Source organism: Gopherus evgoodei, chromosome 22 (genome assembly GCF_007399415.2).
Source record: "Gopherus evgoodei ecotype Sinaloan lineage chromosome 22, rGopEvg1_v1.p, whole genome shotgun sequence".
Classification (NCBI taxonomy): Eukaryota; Metazoa; Chordata; order Testudines; family Testudinidae; genus Gopherus; species Gopherus evgoodei.
Genome location: NC_044343.1, coordinates 10,262,583 through 10,289,248, shown reverse-complemented (window position 1 = coordinate 10,289,248; position 26,666 = coordinate 10,262,583). Strand labels below are relative to the sequence as shown.

Below are 26,666 nucleotides of genomic sequence, written 5' to 3'. Positions count from 1 at the left end.
TGTACAGCGCAGAGCGTAATGGGCTCCTGGGTCATGCCTGGGGCTCCTAGATGCTACTGCAGGGCACATAACAGTCAAGAGAGTTTGGGCTGTCTCTTGTTTGCAGTAATGTTTAGCAGCTGACACTGCAATAGCTGAATAATTGGATACTAGGCCTGGCAGTTCAGACGGGATGATCTGGATCATAGCAGGTGGCAGACAGAGAGCCTGGGAGAGCGATGGCCTCCGTGTATCCACAGCGCAGGGGCAGCGGCAGAACAAGGGTCTCACCTCTACCGCCGTGCTTCCGTCCTGATGTACAGAGACACCTGTCTCCAAGTCCCCCTGAATCCCGAACCTGCCCCGTGAGGTGCTGCTTGCAATGCAGATGCTGAGTCATGAGGTGCTCCCTGAGACCATCTCCTGGTTCTGGGGAGAGCCAATGCAGAAGCAAGCCCTTTCCCCAGACCCATCACAAATGCATGTGACCCAATGGGGAAATGCTTGGCCGTGTGTCAATAACCGAAGTTAGGGTGCTAGGCCCAGGGCCTCAGAGGTGTCAAGGTGCCCACATCCCATTGAAATCAGTGGGCATTAGACACCTGAACACCTTTGGGGATCTGGGACCCAATGGCTCTGTCGGGGGTGCAGATCCTGCTATCAGCCGGGGCGGTGTGAGTCTGGAGTCACTCTGCTGGAGTCAGAGTATATCCACAGCAGGGGTCGGCAACCTTTCAGACGTGCTGTGCCGAGTGTTCATTTATTCACTATAATGTAAGGTTTCGCGTGCCAGTCAGACATTTTAACGTTTTTAAAAGGTCTCTTTCTATAAGTCTATGATGTATAATTAAACTATTGTTGTATGTAAAGTAAATAAGGTTTTTCAAATGTTTAAGAAGCTTCATCTAAAATAAAATTAAAATGCAGAGCGCCCCCACCCCTGGACCAGTGGCCAGGACCCTGGCAGTGCGAGTGCCACTGAAAATCAGCTTGTGTGCCGCCTTCGGCACATATGCCATAGGTTGCCTACCCCTGATCTATATTGCACTCTGAGCCCACCTGGGCTTGTGGACTTGGTGTTTCCAAGCTCGCGCTGCATTGTGAACTGGGCCTTACAATCGCTGGATCCGGGTCTCACAGCTGTGCAAACAGGTCCAGATGGTACTTCCCAGCCCTTCTGACTCGGGGCTGTAACTTGAGCTGCGTCCACACTGCAGAGTAACAGGGCTTGGACCCAAGTCAGAGCACGACTTGGGCGCCGACTCACCCCTCTAGCAGGGTCTTGGGACGTGGGGCCTGAGTGCTTGCTGACCTGAGTCAGACTGATTTGCATGTGGACGGAAAAGGGGCTCCGGTGAAAACCTGAGTCTGAGCCTGAGCTTAGTGTGGTGTGTAGACATACCCATTCCCCTCGCTCATGCCAGCTTTAGCCTGGAGCAAGTCCATGCAGTGCAGTGGAACGACTCCTGCTAGCCAGAACAAGAGAGGCCCAGACTCAGATTCATGCTGATGTGATTGAGTGCAGATTTCAGACCCTGCCTTGGGAGCCCCTTCCCCAGAAATGGGCTTAAAACTCAAACCCTCTGGATCTTTACAGTCGCAAGCTCTGGGGTGCTCAGGGTCTGGCCAGTTGCAGCTGCACCCCATTTACAGGCCATTAGCCATCGATTCTGCCTTTCTCATGCGTCGCTCCGTAGAGGGGGAAGAATAAAAATGACACGGGAGCCGTTGCTTTTCTCAGGTGTATTTCACATGCTTGTTACACAGAAAACGGTGCCTGATCCATGTGCACAAGGCCTTCCATAGGACCCATCCGGAGCTGCTCAGCGCTTAGGTTTTCATCCCATCCCCTAAAAGCCCCAGCCACTGAACATGGACTCCTGACACAACGTGGCATGCATAGCTCTCTGGTGTGGCGGGGCGGGGGGTGTCAGATGAGCGTGCGAAGGGGCTCTGGGCTGGAGGAGGGTGCAGTGGTGGGGAGGAAAAGCTTGCAGGCGGCTACCAGCAGCTGGCAGCCCAATGGCAGACAAGTTGGCATTTTCAGCAGGGGCTGACTAGTGCTGACCAGAAGAAGGGGCCAAGGAAAGAAAGCCGTGTTGGCATCAGAGGTCAGGTGGGCAGCTGTGGCGTAGGAACTGAATGTCACAGCTTGGGGCTGTTTGTGTGGGAGGTTCTCATTAGACCATTGCAGAGAGGGACTCGAGCCACAACGTTTGGGCGCTACCCCCAATCCAGTGTGGGTGTGGGGTCAGCCCCACTGTTCTGCTTGTCACTGTGACATGGGTCTGTTGGTATCTGGGTGCTGCTGCCTGCAATTTGGCCGTTGGGGCTGCGGGTGTGACCAGGTGTCATGGCCAGGGGAAATGGATCGAGGGGCTCCCACTCGCTGTGGTAGCCTGGGTCATATGTGCCCCTTTGCAGCTGCATCACACATCCAGCTCATTCATGTCTTCTGCTAGTCAGTCCCAGTCCAATCTGGGACAGAATTCCCTCCCTGCCCCACGTTTCTGGCTTCTCAATCCAGGCTGGGCACTGGAACCTCTCAAATGGGCGCACCGGCATCTCGGGTGCCTGGGAGCCTGCAGGCAGCGGCTGAGTAGGGGGTGATGTGGCTACGAGGCGGGTGGGGGCTTCTGGTTGTAACTGGGGATGATCCCCCTAACCAGTTCCATGCCATTGTGGTGGCAGCTGAAGAAAGACACCACCCACCCCTGCTCTGTGGGTTGCCTCTTTGCTAACTGGCTACCGGCCATATGGACACAGTAGAGATGTGGGCTTCCCCTGGTGTCAGGGCAAGCCTCAGAGAGGGACAATGACAAAGCGTCACATACCGAGGTGGAATATTTAATTTCTAACGGGGTAAGTCATTCGGGAGAATCTGAAGGTGGATCCCGCTCGCCTCTGGGAGGGTCTGATGCTGATGTCCCAGTCTCCGAGGACTGAAGGCATTGGGGAGGGACATGGACCCACAGAGCAACTGCTGGATTGCGGCACAGTCCCCCATATGCCCATCGCTTTTCAGGTCCTAGTCATGGCTGCCTTCCCAGATGTTTGCGGGTGCTCTTCAGGGCTGGTTCCTGTTCCTGACCTTCCTCACCCTAGGGCAGCACTGGGAGTGGCAGGGTGGAATGGGACACAGGGTGAGCAGTGGGGAACACACAGGGTCCCCAGGCAGGGGACAGAAGCCACATTACTTTGGAGAGGAGACCCGTTAGCCCACAGGGTGCAGGAGACAGACAAGGTCTTGTCCATCTCTGATCTCAGTGTCTCCGATGAACCAGTCAGGCAGTTTGATTCTTTGGCTTGACCTCACTCTTTGTTGTGACCCTTGTGGGTTCCATAATATTGTCTGCGTGGGCTCTGTTAATGGGCAGATTCATCTCGGCTGTAACTTCACTGAGGCCAGTGGATTTCATCCAGAAAGGAATCTGGCCCTGTGTCTCTATGGCCTTTTAGGATTAAATTGTCAAACCTCTTGTGCCTAGAACACGTTCGCAAAATAACATCCGGGCAGGGTCCCTGTGCCCCTGGGCACGCAGCTCCGGGGTCTGCTGCTCACCCTGATCCACTCCAGGTGCACCACCCCCAGGCCAGCATGTCTGGGTGGGAGGGTCTGAGTCAGTCAGGAAAGCTGCCTTCCCACTCCCAGGCCTTTCAGCTGGGGTAGCCGCTGCCGGGCAAGTGTGTGTGGCATGGACTAGCCCTGCTGCCGCTGCCTGAGGGGATGCAGCACCCAGACTGAAGAGAGGGGGAGAAAACACATAAGGGCTTAAGAGAAAGGGGAGAGGAAAAAACCAGTGAAAACAAAGGAGGGGGGCAAAAAGCCGCCCACCTGCCCCAGGACAGAGGGCATCAGGCCTCCCAGGCCCCTTCCTGGGGGCACCTCAGCATCCAAGACTTGTTTTAATCCACCAGGGGAGCCAAGAAACCCACATCTCTTGTGTGAATGTTCGCAGAGCAAGTCTGTGATGGTGGGCGGGGGGAGGATAGAGTCTCCTGAGGGCCTTGGTACAGAGCAGCAGGGACAGGAGCAGGCACTCGCACGGGGCTGGTACTGTATGCCACACACGTGTGTTAATTTGCATGTATATTTATGCCTACAATTTCCATGTATATTTATGCCTACAATTTATCATGGGCTTTGTTAACACCTCCTCCAGGAGCCGTTCATGGGGCTGAACATAGCGATAACACCACGTCGCACGTCAGCTCCTGGACGGAGGCGCTGTCTCGAGGAGTGCCCGCAAGGCACAGACAAGCCACGATCTTTGGTTTTCTCCAAGAGCCATTACAAAATTCGTTCCAAAACATGCACGAGGTTCTGCTTCTCCCACACACCCCGGATAGGTTGTCACAATCCCTGGATCACAGATGCAGAACTGACACACATATACAGAGGGGACATGCATTCACCAAGGTCACCCACCAACACCCCAGGGCGCCTGACCCCTCCCCCCTGTCCCGTTCACAGTGACTCCTGCTGCCCTTAGGAACAGTTTGCACGGGCCCATGCTTGTGAAAATGATTGTGCAAGGTCTGCACACTGCAACGCACGTATAATGGGCTAGATGAGTTGTAGTGCTGCATCTGCAGCAGCAGCGGGAGCTGAGATTCCCCAGTGCAAGGCACAGCCTCTGGCTTCGAGGTTGTACTCAGTGGGGAGTACCCAGGTGTGCAAATTTGCTCTAAGAGATTTGACTTCTTTATGCTTCCATTTTTTCAAAAAAAAAAAAAGGAAGGGGGGGTGGAAATGACATGATTTAAAAACAGATGAAGAGCAGAGCTCCAGTCCTCCATCCCCTCTTCCCTCAGTGAGCATGGACGAGAGCAACCATTGGCTGTGCTGCGTGGTGGATCCTTTCTGGCCAGGAATCACAGACAAAATCTGCAAAGTGAAATTGACGAATATTGCACAGATGACTCATGCCAGCATGGGATTCTGGGCCCAGTCCTGCTTCCTCTGATGCCTCTGGTGCTGTTGACTTCAAAGCAGCAGTATCAGGCCCATCATCTCTATATTCCTTCCTTGTTCCTCATTAGTAAGGGCACCTTCTTTGCATGTATTCCGGACCTTTGCCGCCTGCTCCTGATCCCCATGTGACGTGAGGATTCGCTATCTGTGGCAATCACCATCAGTTGCTTGGGGGGGGGGCAGGGGGAGAGAAATAATATCACAGCCCTAGGAGGCCTGGGACTTCCAGTGGGGGATAAAGCCATCAGAACAGATAAAGATGTCTCCTGATGCTGCATGTTGTGGCTACTTAAGATTAGCACTGAATGAAACTTTTCAGCCAAAACATTTTTTTGTGGTGGGAAAAAAGAAAAATGCAGATTTGGCCACACCAAAGCACATAGTTAGATTGTGTTGGGGAAAAAAAAAAATTCAGCAGAAGTCAAAAGGTTTAACCTTTTCAGTTCAAAATGATGTTTTGTTTGAAAACTGCCTTAAAATGGATTAAAAAAACACCCTTGCATAGTCAAAATAAAATGTTTTCTTTTGACTAAAAACATGTTTTTTTGTCTTGGTGATTCAGTAACATTTTTGAAAATTTTGTTTTTGGTTTGATTTGAAATTAATTCCTCACCCTCACCCCCCCAAAATTCAGACCTGCCAGTGAACCAACCCCCCCCCCATCCATTATTTGCACAACTCTACTAAAGACTTCAGGCCGCAGAGGCGATAGACCCCAGCTGCTTCTGCTGCGGAAGCACAGACTTCTACCACTCAAGCTAAATGCAAATCTCCATTAGCAGTATAGGGCCTATGACGCTCAGTGGTTCAGTTCTGATTCCATCCAGCAGAGGACAGTGCTGTGCATGCACATACTAACTAGTATGTTATAATGCCCTTATTTTGGGCTTTTCCTCCATGGAGCTCAAAGAGCTTTGCACACCCTAAATCATTAATTGAGGTTCACACAGCACCCTACACGCTCCTCTGTAAGGGACCGGCATGTCGAAGATGCCACATTAGCATTAATAAGCAGGGATTATTACATACGAATAAAATGAAGCACAAGAGCGGGGACATGGTTTGCCCTGAGGTCAGACAGCGGAGCTGGTACGCCCACGCTGTTCTAACCACTAGGCAACATCTCCTTCCAAATGACTAATATAGCCAGCCAGCAGAATGATTTTGCCGGGTACATTATGGGATGAGTAATGTGGCCAGTGACTGGTATCCAGCCAGCTCTGCGTCACAATAAACAGCCAGAGGCAGGGAGGGGACTAAAAAGCCACGAGCCAGAAGTGGCACCTTCCTGATGAAATGGGCTTGCTGAGACAGCTGCACGGTAAAGGAACCGCTGTCTCTTTAGATGTGGCTTTCAGTGGGGAAGTGGTGCAGCACCGGGACTGTCCCGGCACCCCTTAGCGTCACCCTGTGGGGCTGTTAAACACCCACAGATCCTGGCAAACCCCGAATCCAGTTCACGCCCACCTGGACTAGTCACATGCCTCCTCGCCCCTCCCGGGGGCTCCTTTAAAAGAAAAAAAACTCCCGCCATATGGATGCGCTTTGTCTGACATGTTCAATGTTTTCACTTCAATGCAAACAGCCACGTTGTGAACAGACAATGTCGTGGCACAAATGGAGCATCAACCAGAATGATTATCCCTGTCCGGGCCAGGGGCGCACACACGGCCAGGACCTTCGGTGTTAATTGAGGAGGGTAACGCTGCAGTGGAGTATGCTGTGCTTAAGGGTGTGTGTGTGTGTGTGTGTGTGTGTGTGTTATACTATTGTTTAAATAGCTGTTTATTTTCCAACCTTGTTACAGCCCTACAGACACACGAACATCTGGCATTGTTTTTCCACTGCCTCACTGGTCTCTGAAGGCTCTGCAGAGCTTGCAAGCCAAAGGACCAGACGGCTGGTGGGTTAAATGGAAATTGCTGGGATAAAAGACAGGTTGGTTTTTGGGGTGACCCTTTCTTGCCATGGCCCAGGCTTTGGATGGGGCTCTGATTGCATAGCTCGGGCGCGCTCTCTTGCGGCGTGGGTCGGACGCTCTGTTTCAATGTGTCTGGCTCATTCGCGTTCTCTCTGCACAGGTCAGGATGACTCTTTTTCCACTAGGGGGCAGCCTCTTTTGATACAGGGGGGTGCCTTCTCAGAGAGTCAAGGGTCTCCAAACTGCCTGTGCATTTGTGCCTGCCAATCAGGGCAGGCACAAGTGCACACCTAATTTGCACACACAGTTGCCATGGCAATAGATGCAACCTGGGTAACTGCACAATCGGCTGGGCAGTTAGATGCTGGCCAGATAAAACATTCCCCCCTTCATGCAGGATGGGTGACAGGGCCTCTACCCCCAACAGGATCAGGGGACAGTGACCTCCATCCCCACAGGGAGGCCAGAGCAGCTCCTCATCATCCCTCCCCACTGTGTGCCCAGCTCCACCCCACTGTCCTCTGGGAGCAGCTCCACTGAGAACAGGAATGGGGGACTCCTCCTTCTCCCCATGCAGGCACTGACCCTGTGGGTGCTCTGGAACTGGTGCACCTATGGAAAAAATAATGGGTGCTCAGCACCCACCAGTCACAGCTGTTGGAAGGCGCCGCTGCCCAACAGCTGTTCTGCCATGCGGCTGCCACCAAACAGCTGTTTGGTGGCTTGGGGAGGGGCTTGGGGGTGGGTGGAGAGCGGCAGGCTGGTTGGGGCCTCGGGGATGGGGTGGAGCATGGGCAGGAAGAGGCGGAGTGAGGGTGGGACCTCAGGAGAGGGGGCAGAGCAGGGGTGGGGTAAGGGCAGGGCCTCAAGGGAAGAGGTGGTGTAGGGGTGGGGCCTCAGGGGAGGGGGCAGAGCAGGGGTGGGGTAAGGACAGGGCCTCAAGGGAAGAGGTGGTGTAGGGGTGGGGCCTCAGGGGAGGGGGCAGAGCAGGGGCAGGAAGAGGCAGGGTGAGGGTGGGGTCTTGGGGGAAGAGATGGAGTGGGGGTGGGACCTGGGGGAGCAGCAGGGATGGAACAGACCGGAGAGGCCAGCAGCAGCGAGGGTCGCAGTCTGGTGTCATTTTTTACCGTGGAGATTTCCTCTGCGCCTCTCGAGATGTAGGGACGGGCTTTCCCCCCGTAAGAGCTCCCAGCCTCCTGCCACCATGGCAGAATTTGCTGCCAGGCCCAGCCTAAAAGCAGGTAGCCACTGCGAATGCACAAGACAGCCCGATGTAGCCCAGGAGAGCGTCAGCTGAGTCAGACACATACAAGTGGGCCAGCTAATGAGGCTCTGAGCCTTCAGAGGCCTGGCTGTAACTCACAGGGGCTGCACTTCCTGTTTCTCCTGCCGCCACAACCAGCAGCCTGTTCTCTGGCTTTGAACGCCCATGTGCTTTGGTGAAATACCGCTCAGCGCCAATGGGGTGGCATTCATGCCTGCACAGACCCGTACGCCCGGAAGGGACTGTCAGGTTGGGTTATTATTGCTTGTGCAGGAGGATCCCTCCCCGGGCGCTGGGGTTTGCAAGCTTCAGAGGCTTCCCCTTCTTCCAAATGCTGAGAGGAACTCATCCAAGGCACAGCACTTCCCCTGTGTTGGATCGAGCTGCCCAGGCCGGTTGGAGCATGTGTGCCCTCGCTCTGCGCTGTGGGTTAGTCCTTTGTCGCACAGGAAGACTTCTGTTGGAAATTCATTAAAAAAAACAAACAAACAACAAATTAAAAACGAACCATAAACAACAACCGACAAAGGATTCCAGATCGTCTCTTAAAAAAGGAAGCCGGTTCTCCGGGCCCAGACACTGCTTGCTCATGGTCTGAAAAATGCATAGTTGATACAAAAGAATTTTAGCTCCATTGTGAGGCCCTGACCCACAAGGGCTGTGCATGCCTCCTTGGCCCCCTCTTGTCCTCTGGGACCTGGGCGTGGGGGGGGTCCTCACAGCTCAAAGAAAGGGAGTGTGCTCAGAAATGAGAATAAGCCGCCGGGAGGCACCTGGGGCCATTTCCAGTGATGCTTCTCCCCAGTTCAGTTGTGTGGCAAGACCAATGAGGAAAAACACTCGCTCCTCCCAGTTGCTTCCAAGCCCTTGTGGTCAAATCGAGCCAATGTCCCAGCTAGGTTCCGCCATGAGTTTTACTGCCTCGACCCTCAGGGAAGCGCAGCCACCTGAGGAGATGAAGTGCTCACTTGGAAAACAAAGGAAGGATGCTTCAACCCCCTGCCTGGCCCTTGGAGGGCCCCATTTGGCGGCAGGCATTGGACTAGGAACCACCCTCCTCTTGGAGCCACTCAGATCATCTTCATGTTGAACTTCCTGGCGCTGCCCTGCCCGGCAGTGGTGGTGGGGCCATCCACTTTGCGGAAGGAATATTCCACGGTGAAGTTGTTTTTGTGCTGTCCCCGCCCCCGGCTCCACACAAAGAGGAGCAGGAAGCAGAAGAGCACGACCCCAAGGAAGGTGATGCAGCCCATGGCCGTGGAGACCAGGATGGTCTTGAGGTCCAGTGTAAACTTTAAGAAGACTTGTGTGTTGTTGTGGAAGGTGTCGTTGAACTCGCTGAGGTACAAGGTCCGGTTTGCATAAAGGGAGCCGTCCACGGGATGCCCCTTGACTGTCAAGGTGGCAAAATAGGTGTCATTGCCTCCGGCATTGCTGGCGATGCAAATGTAGGTGCCACTGTCTTGGACCTGGGCAAAGCGGATTTCCAACGTGCCCCCGGGCAGGACGGTGGCTCTCCCAGTGCTCTTGGTGGTGATCATCCTGTGCTGAGGGGAGACCCAAATGATGGCAGGAATGGGCTCTCCGTCTGCACGGCAGAAGAAGGAGACAGATTGCCCTTCACGGGCAGTTATGTGCTGCAACTTTCGGTCCCTGATTTTGGGCTTTTGGCAGGTGAAGTACTCAAAGAGTATGGAGTCTGGGAAGTCACGCAGGGCGTTGCCCTGGATCTCAGGGGGTGAAGAGCACATGGGCTGCTGCCCATCGAAGTTCAGCGTCTTGCGGCGCTGTAGGATCCAGAGGAGGCGGCAGTCGCAGGCCAGTGGGTTCCTGTCCACACGCAGCGTCTCCAGCGTGTTCACTGAATGGAAGGTGCTTTCTTCCAGGGTGGAGAGGAAATTGTTGGAGAGGTTGAGGAGGCGGATTTGCCTCAAGCCAGAGAACGCTTGAGGCTCCACGGAGACCAAGGAGGCACCCACCATGTGGAGCTCTCGCAGCCTGATGAGGTCCTTGAAGGAGCCCTTGGGCACAGTGCTGATGGGGTTATAAGACAAATTCAGGAACATGAGGTACACCAAGTTCCTCATGGCAGCCGTGGGCACTGCCGTGATGTTGGTGTAGGTGATGGAAAGCGACGTGAGGTTTAGGCCCTGGAAGCTGGTGGGCGAGATGTCCTCCAGCAGCGGCCAGTTGTCGATCTCCAGTTGCAGGAGATTGTAGAGCTTCCTGAAGTTCCCATCTTCCACCGTGGAGATGCTGAGGTGTCGGAGCCGCAGGACCTCCAAGTTTTGGAGGTAGGAAAGGGATTCGGCCGAGATGGCCGTCAGGTTGCATTTCTCTATGGTCAGCCGCTCCAGGCCTAGGAGGCCAGAGAAAGCCCGTTGGGAGATGTACACCAAGTCATTGTCTCCCACCTCCAGGTTCTTCAGGTTCCTCAGGTCCTGGAACATATAGTCCAGCAGGATGACTATTTTGTTCTCGCTGATGTCCAGGAGGGTGAGATTGGTCAGCTTGGTGAAGACTCCAGAAGGGATCAGCTTGAGCTGGTTGCCTCGGAGCCGCAAGATCTGAAGGTGAAACAGGTTGCTGAAGGCTCCAGGCTCCACACTGACGATGATGTTCTCACTTAAATTGAGTTCCTCCAGCAAAGGGTAAGGGGACAGGTCCCCTGGGTTCAGGCAGCGGATCCGGTTCTTGCTGAGCTCCAGGATCTTGGTCTCAGTGGGGATCCCCTCGGGGATGGAGGTGAGGCGTTTGCGATGACACACCACGGACTTGATCTGAGGAGCGCACTCGCAGCGTGCCGGGCAGGCCTCCATGGGGGCTGTGCTCAGAAGAATCCAATGGAGGCCCAGGACTGGAAGCCAACATGTCATCGTGTAGAGCATGATCTTATGGTCACTCTACCATTCTCCCATGCATCTGAAGAGAAAGACAGAAGCCGTGTTAACCGACTGAACACATGAGATGCTAATAAGTTCCCGCGAAGCTCCAGGCCCGGCTAACTGACAGCTTTGCACACTGTTGTTCTTTAACAACACTTCACTCTGCATTAGTACCTTTCGCTCAAGGGCTTCTAATGCTCCCCTCACCTCCCCTCAATAACGATACTTAGCACTTGATGAATTCAAAGCTGTATGCACACATGAATTAAATAAGCCTTACCTGCTGTGAAATGTCAATACTATTTTGAAGATGGGGAAACTGAGGCACAGGGAGGCAAAGCGACTTGCAAAAGGTCACCCGGCAGAGGCAGGTTTAGCACTCAGGACCATCTATCCCCACCAAGTCCGCACTGATTCCTATTTCAGACCATGCAGCGGCTGGCAGGGCTGGCCATTGAGTTGGTACACATCAGGATAACGGTTGATTTAATGGAGTCATTCAGGTAACTGAGTCTGACCCTTAAAGGGGTGTGTCCCAAGTCATGGTTCTCAGGGGCCCAGCAACCCTAAAGCCCTTGTTCTCAAGATCCCCTTTGGAATAAGGCCTCATCTACACACAGGTTGCACTGGTTTATAGATTCATAGACTCTAGGACTGGAAGGGACCTCGAGAGATCATCAAGTCCAGTCCCCTGCCCTCATGGTTTAGGAAAAGCTTTGCTGTTAAACCAATTCAGTTAAACCAGTGTAACTTTTGAGTGTGGACGTTCTTATAGCAATTCTACCTGAAGTTCATTTCAGAAGGGGAAGCTAAACTGGGGCAAGTGGGTTTAAACTCATGTGACGGTTCCCACACACAAAGTTGCACCAGGGTACCCATGCTGAGTTAACACCACACCTTCAGTTAAATTGACGCAACTTCTGTGCGTAGAGTAAGCTTCTCTGTTTTCAGATGCACACATTTGGGTCTCTGACCTGGTCCAAACTTAACGCCGTCAACATAGCCAGGGGCGGCTCTAGCTTTTTTGCTGCCCCAAGCACGGCAGTCAGGCAGCCTTCGGCGGCTTGCCTGCAGGAGGTCCCCGGTCCCGCGGAGTCGGCGGCTTGCCTGTGGGAGGTCCCTGGTCCTGTGGATTTGTTGGCTTACACATGGGAGGTCTGCCGGTCCTGCGGCTTTGGTGTACCCACCGCCAAATTGCCGCCGAATCTGCAGTACCGGCCGACCTCCCACAGGCAAGCCGCCGAAGGCTGCCTGTCTGCCACCCTTGCAGAGACCGGCAGGGCGCCCCCCAAAGCGTGCCACCCCAGGGAGACGTCTGGAGCGCTGGTGCCTGGTGCCACCGCTGAACATCGCTACGGTGCTCAGAGGTCAAAATTCACATCTCCGGAGCACTGTAGCTATGCTGGCCAAATCCCTGGTGTAGACGCTGTTGCTCTAGCTACTGCTGCTCAGAGAAGTGGATTATCTAATGCTGGGGGGGGGAAACCTTCCATCACTGTAAGAACCATCTACACTATGGTGCGACAGGAGCACTGCTACAGCTCCATATCTCTGCTGCTCAGCAGCCATAGTGTAGACGCGGCCTGTTATTATCCTAACACAGAGGGAGTGAATGTTGTGTGTGTGTGTAAGTTGTAAGTGGTGTGACTGGTGCACTGAATGGCTCTGCCCTCCTGCCCCACCTTGGTCCCACAGCACTCCCAGTGTGATGCAGGGGTGTGTGTGTGTGTTTTCCTGCAAGACACAGCATGCACAGGCTGTTCGCACAGTGTGGGTCAGAGGCGTCCTTGTCAGAGTTTGGATTAGGAAGCTTGCAGATTGTACAATTCATTCTTTGTAGATTAGAGATTACTACCAATCTCTGACCTCTGAATTATAATGCACAGGACTTAGCCTCCTCCATTCATCCTCCAACTGATGAACCTGTCCCCGTTTTGTAGGGATTAGAATTTTTTATCAACTTAATTTTTCTCTGCACTCCTCTGCATCCTCCCCAACCCATTTTTTTCTTCTGGTCTTTCGCCCTCCCTCGCTTCCAGATCCTTTGCCCTTTCCCTGCCAGCACCCATCTGTCTATCTCACAATGCTTTACACACTGTAATTAGACCTCACACCCGGCAGGTGTGATTAGCTCCATTTTACAGCCCCGGGGAAGTGAGGTGCAGAAAGCTGGAGTGATTCGCTGGGTCCCTGGCCGGGGCAGGCCTGTAACTCAGCAGTTGGCCATGTCACAGAGTTCAGAGAATCTCAGGGTTGGAAGGGACCTCAGGAGGTATCGAGTCCAACCCCCTGTTCAAAGCAGGACCAATCCCCAGATTTTTACCCCAGTTCACCAAATGGTCCCCTCAAGGATTGAACTCACAACTCTGGGTTTAGCAGGCTATCCCTCCCCCCCCACTTCACTACCCACTAGACCGTGCTTCCCCCTCCATTCATATAAAGAGTTTAGTGGTTACTGGCTATTCCCTCGTTGGCCAGGTCACCAGAGCTGGAGTTTGTGAACCTTCCGGACAAAAGGCAAAGCTCCCCTGAGCGCTTGGCAGAGGTAATGGAGTGAGGAGCCTAATTTTACATTGGTGCAGAATTAATGATCTGCTGTGATATTTTACACCATAGTGCTAGGTGCTGTACAGACACAGAGTGAACAGAGAGCCCCTGTCCCAGATGGCTGCTACTCATCACAGTAGTTTGCAATCAATTTATTGGTAGGGTCAACGTACCTGACAGCTTGGAGCTGTGAAAATCGAATTAAACACCTTCAATGCACGCGAGGACAGGCTGGCGAGTCTGTGCTTGCCGAGCCTCGAAGGAGCCATCACAAGGTTCACGGTACACCCTCCCTTCCCAGCCCGGGGTCCTCCCAAAAGCTGTGTCGCCTGGTGCAGCGGGGAGCCCAACCTGAGTCTCCAGCCTAGTGCAGCCTGGCCCTTCTCCACCCCCCTCCCCTGGGAGCCCTGACAGATCCAGCCACTCCTTTCTTTGCTGACATCTGGCTTACGAGCCTGTCTGCCTGGCTTACTCTTCTTGTCTCTTTCAGTCATTTCCTATTGGCAGCCCCTCCTTCTCTAACTGGCTCTCCCCGCTCCAGCTGACAGTCCATTAACGAGCTGCCCCCATTTCTGTGTGCCGGGGTTGTGCAGCTGTGGGCTGCTACCTTCGATAAATACCTGGGATCTACCATGTAGCGCAGCCGGGCCAACTCTTGGCCACCGTGGTACCACTCACCCATGGTTATCTGATGGCGCCAGGGGCCAGGCCTAGCTTTGCTGACTAAAACGGAATTACACCAGGGCTGGATCCGGCCTAATGAGCCCCACAGGCATGAAGAGAACAGTTGGAGAACACTTCAACCTCCCTGGTCACTAGATTACAGCCCTCAAAGGTGTAATATTCCAGCAAAAAAACTTCAAAACCAGACCCCAATGAGAGACTGCTGAATTGGAATTAATCTGCCAATTGGACACCATTAAATTAGGCTTGAATAAAAACTGGGAGTGGATGGGCCATTACACAAAGTAAAACTATTTCCCCATGTTTATTTTTCCTCCCTATGGTTCCTCACACTTTCTTGTCAACTGCTGGAAATGGGCCATTTTGATTACAAACAGTTCTTTCCCCCTCTCCTGCTGGTAATAGTTCACCTTAACTGATCACTCTCGTTAGAGTGTGGATGGTAACACCTATTGTTTCATGTTCTCTGTGTACATTATCTATCTATCTAGCTCCATCCACCCCATCTATCTATCTATCTATCTATCTATCTATCTATCTATCTATCTATCTACTGTATTTTCCATTCCATGCATCAGATCGAGTGGGTTTTAGCCCACGAAATCTTATGCTCAGATAAATTTGTTAGTCTCTAAGGTGCCACAAGGACTCCTGTTCTTTTTGAGGATACAGACTAGCACGGCTGCTACTCTGAAACAGGCATTTGGGTCGAAAATGAGACACTGCGTGGCAGGCGAGGCCAAGCAGAGTGCTGAGAGTTCGATGACTCTGGTAGCTGGGGGGGTGTTCACTGGGACCCCCCCGCTCCCAGGAGGCATGTGTGCTTACAGGTTGCGCTATGAGCGCCAGCCTCAGCCCAGGTCCAGAACAAGGTTCCCAGAGCATCCCTGAGCTGTCCAGTATGGGGCAAAGTTGGAGTCAATCCATGGTCCTGGGGCAGCGGGAGGGCTTGAGTTGTGTGACTCAGCATTCGGGGATCACTTGAACCTCAAAAGTCAGCTTTAGGCCAGGGACCCATGTGAGCCCACTATGGGCTGGGTCCTGACTGTCTAATCTGCCTCTCTCTCAGCACATCATAACAATATCCAGTATCCTAAGGGTTAATATGTTAGTGGGTGATGGGAGGGGGTTTAAGACCCAGGAGTGCTGTGGATTCAAAACTGTGCAAAGGACACATTAAAAAATCTGGTACCCGGGACACACACCCCGCTACGGCGCATCATTGCAAAGCTCGTCAAACAGGCATCCGTAGCCAGCTGCTGCTATTTAGCTAATGAAGTGGCAGCGTCTGCCCGCAGCCCAGCAGCTATGAAGAGCCCGCTTGAATCAATGAGGCTACGCTGTGTTTACACCGGCACAATTGAGAGCAGAATCCCACCCTAACGCGACAGTCAATCCGACGATTGCAGCTATTTTCCCTCAGTGTGGAACGAGCTGGGGGGTGAGGGGGGGCGGTGTCTTGGGCTGGGTCCCAGAGGACGTGTGTGTGTGTGGATAACATTCTCAAAAGCACCTATATGAGTTAGGAGCCCATTTTCAAAAGGCATTTAGGCCCAGAGTTTCAAGGTATTTAGGCACCTAAAGTTCCAGAGATGCATCTTATGCACCTAACTGCCACTTTAAGGGCGTAAGTCCCAGAATCAGGCCCCCCACTGGGCTCCACAAAAGCCCTGCCTGCCCCCAAGATCCCTGTAGGCACCTAAACCCATTCGGTGCTTCCAGTATTGCGCTAAACGTTCCCTTAGCACCTATGTTCTGCCTCTGAACGTGTGCCCTGCAGCCCCAGGCCTGGAGACCAGACCCCAAAGCCCCAGAACAATGCGCCAACGTCCCTGCAGTAAGTGTGCTCAGAGGAGGAAGAGCACCCTACTGCCTGTAGCCCACTGGTTACAGATCTCACCTGGGAGACAGCCCTGGTTCCCAGTTCCTCCTTCACCTGAGGGGGAGAAAGGCTTTGAAGCAGCCTCTTCCCCCTCTCGGGGGAGCACTCTACCCACCAGCTATGGGACATCCCAGTGGGGGGCTCCCTCACCCAAGGTTCTTTGTGAATCTAGCCCCAGTGGGATTTTCAAAAACACCCAAGCACCCAACTCCCATTGATTTCTGGCTCCTGGCTGCGGCTTTAGGCTCCTGATGACCTGAAAAAACCAGAACTGCAAACCAACGAGAGTTAAGGACTGGTAGTTAGCAGCCTAGAGAAGTCCCATTTGAAAGGGGGCATAGGCACCTTTGACACTGTTACCCCATCTCACTAAAACCACCTCCCCTGCTGGCACGAACCAGCCCTCCTCGCCAGGCCCAGCAGAGAGGACAAGGCGGGCATGGGCCCCGGGCGGCCCTTCCACCCTGGAGGTGGGTGCTCTGAGATAGGCATGAAGCACACAGCCTCAGCTGCACCCAGTGCTGGTCAATGGAGGCCGTGACTCACCCAGGCTGTCCATCCAATGCCCTTCACCAGCACAGAAATGTGCTATTTTAGCGGCAGCTGCTGCACGAATTTGAATGCAGGGGAATCTAGCAGGCTGCTGATGGAGGAGAAACTCCATCCCTCCACCTCTGGTTTATAAGCAGCTTTGTATTTAAAACCTCTTTGCTTCTCCTCATTACCTGTGAGCAGAACAGTCAAGGCAGGGGAGAGGAATGCTGGGGAACGGGGGCACTGGCAGGTTGCCTGAGGGGAGGCAGTCGGAAAGCTGCCTGCTTTGCTAGCTGCGTAACAGGCAATTATCTATTGGCAGTGGTGGTGCAACGGGAGGGCGTAGGAGCCAGGGAGCTGGTGCAAGGAGCAGGCACCCACCAGAGGGGTCTGCTTGCCCCAGTGCCCAGCGATGGGTCCAACAGCTGAGTGGAGCTACCTTCAATCAACCACAGATACTCATGGCTCCACCCACACTTTGTCTCCAGTCTCAGGGCCTTAGTGGAAGCATCAGCGTCTTTCCCCATCTCCAGCTGGCCAAGGGATCCTGTCCCTTCCTCGCAGACGAGGGCACTGCCAGTCAATGGTCTGTTTGCTACCTTGGGGCTGGCCTCCCTGGAAGGTCTATGCAGGGCTGGGTTTGAAGGCAGTCGGAAGAATCAGCTTGCACCGAAGGTGGCCACGCCCCCATGCAGGGGAGCAGGTTCTCGCACCTCTGCACTGCTTGTGGGTGCTCCAGAGACTGGTGCTGGGGACGCAGCAGGGGGTGCTCTCCCTTCTGCGTCAGAATGTATCCCATGACCCAAAGGTTTGGCCTGGGGCGAAGGCTCCTGGGGAGGAGTATCGGTCTGAGTTTGGGGCAGGGGCTGAGGGACAGGTTGACTGCAGGTGGCATTTTGGAACAAAGGTTCGGGGTGCTCAGTTCTGAGTTTATCCAAACTGGTTCAGTCTTCTCTGCTTCTGAAATCTACAGAAATCCTTCCCTGGCTCTGTCCTAGCCCGCTTCTCATGGCGTTTCTCTCTTTATCCCAGGCCTGTGTCTTTAGGGGGGCTAGTTTTCTCCCTGCCCACTCTGCGCCTGTCTCTCCTTTCTAATGCCCCCGGATGTACAGAGCTCCCCCCCACTCGCCCCATTGCACACACACTCCTTTCCGTTATGATGAGAATTTTAACAAGAAGAGAAAATGGCAGCTGAACAAATCAATTGGTATAAGAATCCGAGGATGGTAACAAGAGCCGAAAATGCCACCCAAGGACTTCGATCCACTGACCTTGTGGAGATGGTAACTAGGCTGGAAAATGGCAGACACACCTGTTCTTTCTTGTTACCCTCTGGAGACGCTGATGGGGCCTGAGGACATGAATTCAGGTCAAGGAGTTAGTACCAGACTGGCAGCCCATGACTGTCTCCTGATACCATTGCAGGGCTGGGGGGGACTGGGGTGGGCATTCCTGCATGAGGTTACTAAGGACAGTGATCAGTCATCGGGGTGTTGTGGAGAAAAGCGATGTACGGAGGTAACATGGGCCAGCCCTCTGCTCTGCCAGTCCTGGGCACCCACGCAGATCTGCTGGTGCCCCTCACTCGTCACCGGCAGCCACCCCGAGGGCCAGATTAACATGTCAGCAAACTAGGCACGTGCTTGGGGCCCAGATTTGTGGGGGCCACCAAAATGCCTTGGATCCAAATTTGTATGTGTGTGTGTATGGGGGAGCAGAATGGCTGGGCCAAACCCGAGTGCCGCTGTGACCCCATGTGCCAGGTCTCAATGCCACTCACTGAAATTCGGCCCAGCCACCCCCATCACGGACCCCCCAGTCTGAGCCATCAGAATGCTGACAACCCCCCCAAAAGTCCAACATGCCCCCACAGGGGGTGTGTGGCCCCCCCCGCCCTGGTTGAGGATCTCTGTTTAGAGGGTCAGAGCCCAGAACTGTGTGTTTGGCTAAGGCCCTGTGACGGGTTAATCCCCTTGCAGCTAGTTCAGTCCTGGCCAACCCCACAGCTCTGCCAAAGCCCCTCGCTCCTGCTACCCAATCGCCTTCCACCTCGGGAGAGAGGGTCCAAACCACCACGTTCAGAGTCAGATCCAACTTCCCCCGAATTCATGGGAGAGGGGTTGGTTTGGGATCATCTGCTTCCTGGCAAGACTGGCTGAGTACCCCAACGTGTAGGGGTGGAGTCAAGCTGTCAAAATGGGGCTTTGAGACTCCCTGAAGTTTGATGTTTCCTGGATTCCCAGCCCAGAGGACCATGGAAATTGAGGTTTTGAATATACAACTTCAGACAGGTAAGTGGGGTTATTGTAGCTTCCCTGCTCAATAGCTTCATATAGAATTGCTCTTCGACAGCTGTCAGGTACAGCTGTGAATGGGTGTCTTGGTGTTAGCGCGGGGCTCTGGGACTCTGCTCTCCTGGGTTCTAGTCCCAGGTCCGGCACGGGCTGGGGCAAGTCTCATTCTCCTCTCTGCACCTCAGCTGACCTGTATGTAAAATGGGTATAATGCTGCTGGGAGGAGTGTAACCACTGCTCTCTGCTGGAAGGAATCAGAACAGCTCCCTGCGTGTCAGAGTATTTATCACACTACCAGACATCATCCTCAGCTCCAGGGGCAGGGCCCTGTGCTTCTGTAGCTGGAGGGTCTGAGTTGTATCCCCTCTGCCACCAGGACATCTGGAGTGCCCATGGCATGCAGCCTAGAGAAAAGCAGGGTGGCCTGTGTGGCCACAGATTGACCCAGTGTTACCCTCCCTCTCCGGGGGATGGACAGGGTTAATTTGCGTGGCACTGGCGTGTGGACCCCTGCGGGGAATGCATGTGAGAGGCTGTGCAAAGCACTCCGCACATGCTCCCCTGGGTGTGGGGTCTCTCCCCTCCTGCTTGTTAAGGCTGCTCAGCGTCCCATGTGGATTACTGACTCCATGACAAGAGCCACAGTTGTGCCCTGATGGGCGATGAACCCCCAGGATCCTGGCAACCAGGTCAGCTGTGCTAGGATGCGTCCCCAGTTTGCCATCATGGAGCGCTAAGCAGCACTCCAGCCTCTGATGCTGCGTGCTGGAGCCCAGCTGGGCTGCGGAGAGAGGCCTCCATTAACTATACACAGGAACCATTCAAGCAGCCAGGGGAAGTGAATCAGTCAAAGGTGGATGATTTCAGCAGTGGAAGGAGAAGCTCTCAGCAGACTCGACTCTGCTCCCCACAACAGGCCTTTTCATCTGCCAGCTCTCCACCCGGTTTCAGTCTCCCCTCACAACCCTCCCCCTCTTGGCTACCATATTTATCGGCTTCACACTCTCACTAATGCCTCCCTTCCTCTGCATGTCTTATCTCGATCAGTCAACAGCATCTCTGCCTTTATCGGCCATCTATCTACAATATGTATCTAAGCAGCTCTCGTCCCTCTGTGGCATCTTCCTGTTCTCTCTACATCAGATGTGTCTCTCAGCAGAATCTATCTACTGTACTGCTGTAGCTACACCTTCTTTTAACAGATCCCTGGGGACCCAGGATGTCACTAGGCACTTTATGGTCACAGCGGGGATAGAATTTCAACTTCTGCTCCACAAGCACTGGCTTCTGCACTTGACCCGCATGAGAATCTCTATAAGCACTAGAGGGCTCATGACACACAGCTGTGTCTTTCTGATTCCATCCAATAGGGGGCAGCAGAGCATATAAACATTAACCAGTTCACAGCAGCATAATCTCTGTGTAGCAGTTCATGGTAGCAGTGAACTGGTGACAGTACACCAGTTGGCTAGAACTGCTGAATGGGATATGCAGTGTTTCTTGTTCCCATCCAGACGGGGTCACTAATAAAACAATGGATATCCTTTAAAAAAAAAAAAGCCTGAAAAACTGCTGACTTTCTAAATTTGGGTTTTCTTGCCCAGGACAATTTTATCAACATTTTTAGCTACACCATTTTCAGAAGTGTTAGTGACATTTTTTGCTTGCCAAAACCCCCCGGTTTTTGGTAAAAAAGACATTTCAACAACTGTTGTTTTTTTTTAGTAACGGTTTTGACCTTTACAATGAAAAATGTCACAAAAATATGCCTGTGGTTTGGAATCCTGCAAAAGGGAAGCCACTTCAGAACCTCTTCACTTTTTGCAATTTTTTTTTTTAAAATATAGCAACCAACAACAACTTCATATGTTGCTCCTTTTGTGAGATGAGTTTCCTGGTTCTCAGGCCAGGCCCCAGTGGTCATGTATCTGTAAAGTAAAACCCGCCAGCACAGATTGTGTTTATTGTGGCTCTTAGGTATTACACTCAGCAGAGAGACCCAGGGCTGACTGAGCCATGCAATCAAGGCATGGGGTGTGTGTGTGTCCGCGCTTGCCTTGCTGTGTCTGTTGGTACGTGTGACAAAGTGGGACTGTTCTTAATGTTTCCTCTGAATACTGTGGGGGTGCTTCAATTTCTGGCTGACATTCTGTCTCCTGGCAACTAATGGCCCGGGCCCTTCCCCCCAGCAAGGGGATGCTAAAGGTGGGGGAGAACAAAGAGATCAGGTGACCTCCTGGCCCGGGAAAGAGGCAAAGACCAGAAAGGAGGGGCTGGAGGGGGTTTTAGTTTGAGGCTGGCTGGGGACGGGAAGTGAGGGCAGACATGGGTGTCTGGCTCGCTGGGCCCAGGAATGGACCCGGCCGAGGGGTCCGGTTCTCTGTACCTACAAGCTCTGTTTTAGACCATGTTCCTATCATCGAATAAACCTCTGTGTCACTGGCTGGCTGAGAGTCACATCTGACTGTGAAGTGGGGGTGCAGGACCCTCTGGCTTCCCCAGGCAAGGACCCCGCCTGGGTGGACTCACTTGGGGAAGTGCACGGAAGGGCATATGCTGAATGCTCCAAGGTCAGACCCAGGAAGGTGAAGCCGTGTGAGCTTCTTGCCCTGAAGACAGTCTGCTCCAAGGGAGAGGAGGCTCCCCAAAGTCCTGCCTGGCTTGGTGGGGAGCAGTTCCAGAGCATCGCCCGGGGACTCCGTGACAGTAGGATAAAGTGAAACCTTCGGCCTCCTGAAGGGCTGCCTCACTCAGACCTTTCACCAGTGCGACACACACACACACAAGCTATGTCTACATTAGAAATGTGCGTCGACCTACTATAGGTAATGACTGTGGTGATGCATGTTCACACTGCCCTGCTGGGGTCGGTGGTGCGCGTCCTCACCAGGAGGCTTCCATCAATCTAAGGGCAGTGTAGGGGGCTGAGAGCGTGGGTTCTCAGCTCCATTGGCTGCTCCCTGCCAGGAGCCTAGCTGCCCCACTGGCTCCTGGCGGGCTCCTCACCCCTCTGCAACTGCTTCCCGTTTCTTGCCCTGGGCCTCTCCCCTACCCGCCCTCCGCCGGGAGTGGAGCAGCCTTGTCAGTTTCACAACTCCAGCTCCAGCTGGCTTCTCCCCACAGCTGGGAGCAGGGTCCATTCTCCCCTCAGCTCCCAGCCAGGAGCTGGGGACAGCTGGGCTGTAGCAGCCCGGCTTGAGCCCTGAAATTGACAAGACAGCCAAAAGCTGTGTCTACACAGATACTGCGTTGCCCTAACCTCATGGACATAAGCCTTACGCCTCTCCTGGAAGTGGAGTTATGATGTCGGTGCAGTGGGGCGTTTACATCGGTGGGAGGACGGCTGGAGTGTAGACACAGACATAACTAGGTGGACATAAGCTGCGTAGTGGAGACCAGCCCAAAAGTATGAAGCAATAGTTGTCTGCTAAGCGATATCTTGTGCTGGGCAAATGGTCAAAGACTCCTTCCAACCTCTCCACTCTTGAGACCTGAACTTTGGGTCTGGTGGGAATTTCAGGCCTGGGTTCAGGCTGGTATTTTATCATTGCCCGTGGGGCTGCCCTTCCGCATGTGCTCGCTCTCTCCCATTGACCATGTGACAGTTCACAACGCAACACGCTCCTGACCCCGACTCAGCAGCCAGTGCGGACTTAGAAAAATCCAGGGCAACAGTGAAGGTGGCCATTGGCGTTCAGCCCCACTAATGTTCTGTAGCACAGAGCGGGCCGCTGGTGCTCCCCAGGAGTCCCTGTCTCTGTATTTATCTGGCCCGGAAAGCAGGTTTCCAACCTTTTTCTTTCTGAGCTTCCTGCCCCCAGCATGCTATAAAAACTCCACGGCTCACCTGTGCCACAACAACTGGCTTTCTGCGTATACAACCCAGGGCTGGCATTAGGGGGTAGCAAGCAGGGCCGTTGCCTGGTGTCTTGCATGGGGGCTCCCGTGAAGCCAAGTTGCTCAGGCTTCAGCTTCAGCCCCTAGTGGCAGAGCTCAGGGACCCGAGCGTCATCCCCATGCGGTGGGGCTTCAGCTTTTTGCCCTGGGCCCCAGCGAATCTAATGTTGGCGGATGCACTGAAACCTGCTTGCGGCCCCCCCAGGTGGCCCCGGACCCCTGGTTGAGAACCACCGCCATAAAGATCACTCATCTTTGCTGAATTTTTAAGCAATAGGATTTACTACCCGCTGTGGGAGGTGACAGGCTGACGGCTGTCTGGGAGACCCTCTCTGTCATCCCAAGTCAGCTCACCTTGCCGTTCCGCTGAGCATGCGCTGGGGAAGGGACGGGAAATGCACCCCGTCTTGCAGGCAGCAGGCAGGGTAGGGTGAACAGGCAGGATCCCACTAGTTGGCCATCCCCTCCATCCTCCCGCTAGCCACAGGTAGACATAGAGCCATGCACAGATCACATACACAGGGGCACCCACATGCCACCACACACAGGGGCTCGCACTCACATGAACACCCCCCCCCACAGAGTGCCCTCTCCCCACCTCCCTTTCCATAGACTCACATAGAGGCATGGGTGTGTATACACACACACACACACACAATACACACCTGCTCACTCATCCCCCCTTGCCAAACACACTCACACAAACCCGAGACACAACACGCACAAACACAGTACTAACTCACCCCCCCACCCCTGCACAAGCCCCCTCCCCTCCCCCCCATATATACACTCCTCACCTCAGCATTTGCCTTTCCCATGTCTGAGCTGCATTCAGCGCTAATAATATTTTCAAGTCCATCACCCCCAGGTTGGCGATGCTGCGGCTGCTTTGTTCTTGGTCAGATGGGCTTCCCCCCACCACTTACGGTGCTGCAGCTGCCTCGAAAAAAGCCTCTGACCAGGTGGGATTTAAAGATGCTTTGTGCTCGGTTAAAAGGGTAACGAAGGGAGAAAAAAGAGCCGTTTGCCACTCACGTTTGCGCCCCAGATCGCTTCATTACCAGGCAGCGTGAGTGTGAGTGTGAGATCTGTGTCTGAGAGGCTCAGCGCTGTCAAGGAGCTGTGGGAGCAGCAGGCTGGCCAGCCAGCACATTCCTGGACAGAGCCTCGGTGTCTCCATGGGCACTTCCCAGAGACGGCTTCCCTAGGAAGTGAGGTCCGCTGCAACCTAGCCAGAGTTCATGCCTGAAACACAAGCTTTGGTCTATGGGGGGGCTGCAGGGAGCTGGAGCACATGGTCCCATCACAAGCACAGAGCAGCACTATTGCTTGTATTAGGGAGCTGTTGTCGTGGACTAGGACCCTCCTGTGGCAGGTGCTGTATGCACTCAGACCAAAAAGACAGCCTCTGCCCCAAACAGCTCACAAAATGAGACAAGCGACTGCAGACGGGTCCAGACAGTTATTCAGTAGCTGCTGCACTTCCTTCCGAGTCTGATCTACTGCCCCACCGTGGCACTAGAGGATGCTATGCTGCCGGGGGGTGACCCAAGCCCTGTCATTTTGCTGTGTGGACTCAGCTCGAGCTGCAGCCCTGACTCAGAAGGTCAGCATAGCGCAGTACGGATGCCTTAGCACCGACGTTAGACCCAGGTCCAGCGATCGCAAACCCTGCAGCATGGACGCTCATGTGTGGGCTTGGAAACCCCTAGGGCACAAGCCTGGCGCCTGCAGAACACAGGGTCTATCTCCCCGGACTGACGGGCAGGGGCTGGGCTGGTGTGGCTTGAGGTTCTACCCTTGTCACAGCTGCGAAGATCGTGACCGATCACAGCGTGTGGCACGGGGACCATGGTTTTATTACATGCTCTAGGATGAAGCCAGGTGAAATTCCACTGTGGCAGGGAAGCTCTCTGGAAACGTAGAAGTTAAAATGTTATAATTTGAAAAGTCAGGAAAAGAGCAGAGGCCGGACGTGGCTTCCCTCCCCTTGGCTTCACTGGGTTTTGATTGGCCTTCCTCCGGCTTCTCAGTGGACACAGCCAAGCTCCCCGTGAAGCGGCCCTGGCATTTGTGCCTGTCCTGCGGCCTGGCCCCGACGCCTGGGTTATGTGCAGCACGGACAGCTCCCTCTGCTCTCCGCAGGACCTTGATCACTCTGGGCCTCATTCTGCTCTGCGGGACGCTGGTTTAGTGCCACTGGGACTCCATGGTCTCCAGGGAGCTGCTTCTGCCAGGGTGAGATGAGAATCAGGTCCCTTGGCATCATGTTGATGGCTAATCACACCAGACGGGCTATGTCTCTGGGGGCTCACCAGGCCTCGTGAGGGGAGGTGTACATGTGGAAGGAGACATGCAGGTCCTGAGCACGGAGGGGCGTTCCCGCTCTCTGAGCCATCTGCTGTGAGCACCACCGAGGGGGCCAGTTGTTACGCTGGCTCCTGTACAGTGGCAAGGCAGCCACTAGGATACGGTCTGAGGACCTAGCAACTCATCTCACATCACGCGCCCACCATGGTATTCCAGCTCTTTCCGCTCAGGGCTGGATTCAACCCAGCAACCTTGCATGCAACATGACGGGGTCTAGAGCTCCTTTGCGAGCCTTCGAGCCACCCAGTCCCTGAAATACGCCCCCGGGTCCCTTTCAGGCTGGATCCAGAATGGAAAGTGTAACACCAATTTCCTTTGTTTAGGATGGAACATTCCACAGCTCTTGTTACCAAGGGGTTAAGTGGGGCAGCAGTCAGCCACCCTGGGACCGGCCTGGCGCTTAATCTCTATTAGTGGGGAATGCAGCTCCCTTCATTACAAAACAGAAATAGCTGGAAATTCCATTCTTCCTTTCCCATACCTCCCACCCTGCTCCTTCCCTCTCCTGATTTCTTCTTGAGGGAGGCAGAGGAGGGTCAGATGGGATGAAGAGCACAGGAAGCACTGACCTCCAATACTCAGGACAGGGAGAGTTGGGCCCCAGCAGCAAAGCTGGGATCTGGCATCAGATTTTCTCACTGTTCAGGTCAAGGTTTGACTTCAGCCTCATCTCTAATACAGGCTGTGTGCTCATCCAGGCAGGAGCAAACCCCGAGCCCCGGCCACAAGTTCAAAGATCTCAGCACCAGAGACAGGTGGGAAACATTTTTCCCGTCCCGCAATTTTTTTTTGAGGTTTCAAAAATGTTCCTGTTCTGCAGCGGGACAAAATCCGAGACCCTTTGAAGTTTTTCTGTGACTCCCTAGAATGAGAGCCAGCCTGCAGCCCAGGGGTTTGGCGATGCACATGGGATGGGGGGGAACAGGTTAAAGGCCCTACTCTGAGTCAGGCACATCCCAAGGGAGGGCTGGAGCCAGTGGGTCGTTGTAGGGTCTCTCACTGCGGAAGCTTTGCGGGGCAGGCTCTGTCTTTTTGTTGTTTGTGTTGCACCGCGTGCGAACGGGGCCTGTTCCATGACTGGGGACTTAGCGACGACGGTCATTCAGCGAAGAAGAAGCATCTGTCTGCTTTGGACCAGAAATTCCATCCTGATCCTTCGAACCCAGCACGTTCCTACAACAGGTTTCGGTTTTGACGAACTGGCATTTGTCGCTGAAAAGCCATTTGGGGGTTGAAATAGTCCCGATCGGCTCTCCTCAGCAGCCTGCTGGGTGCTACACTAGCGATGACACCCTACCAAGCACCAGGGTGTCAGTGGCTGCCCTGAAATGACGGGCACTGCTTGTTGTTGCCCCATGGCCAGCAAGGCTGGTCTATAAGGGCTGCAGGGCATGGCATTACGTCCTCCGGGGAACTTCTGCAGCGCAGGGGACC

General features: G+C 54.0%; 1 protein-coding gene across 6 annotated transcripts in view; it reads right to left on the bottom strand.

The window, feature by feature from the left end:
- Positions 1–1,751: 1,751 nt before the first annotated feature.
- Positions 1,752–26,666, bottom strand: part of LINGO3 (leucine rich repeat and Ig domain containing 3) — a 109,543-nt gene continuing 84,628 nt past the window's right edge. For 2 of the 6 annotated variants that reach the window (XM_030540646.1, XM_030540647.1), the window contains exon 3: positions 7,908–11,061. In XM_030540646.1, the coding sequence (XP_030396506.1) occupies positions 9,210–11,027 (1,818 nt within the window). In that variant the 5' untranslated portion in view covers positions 11,028–11,061 and the 3' untranslated portion in view covers positions 7,908–9,209. Of the gene's footprint in view, positions 4,868–7,907; positions 11,062–17,942; positions 18,023–23,659; positions 23,808–23,897; positions 24,050–26,666 lie in introns of those variants that run through there. The other 4 variants (XR_003997513.1, XM_030540643.1, XM_030540644.1 and 1 more) reach the window with 4 other exon arrangements.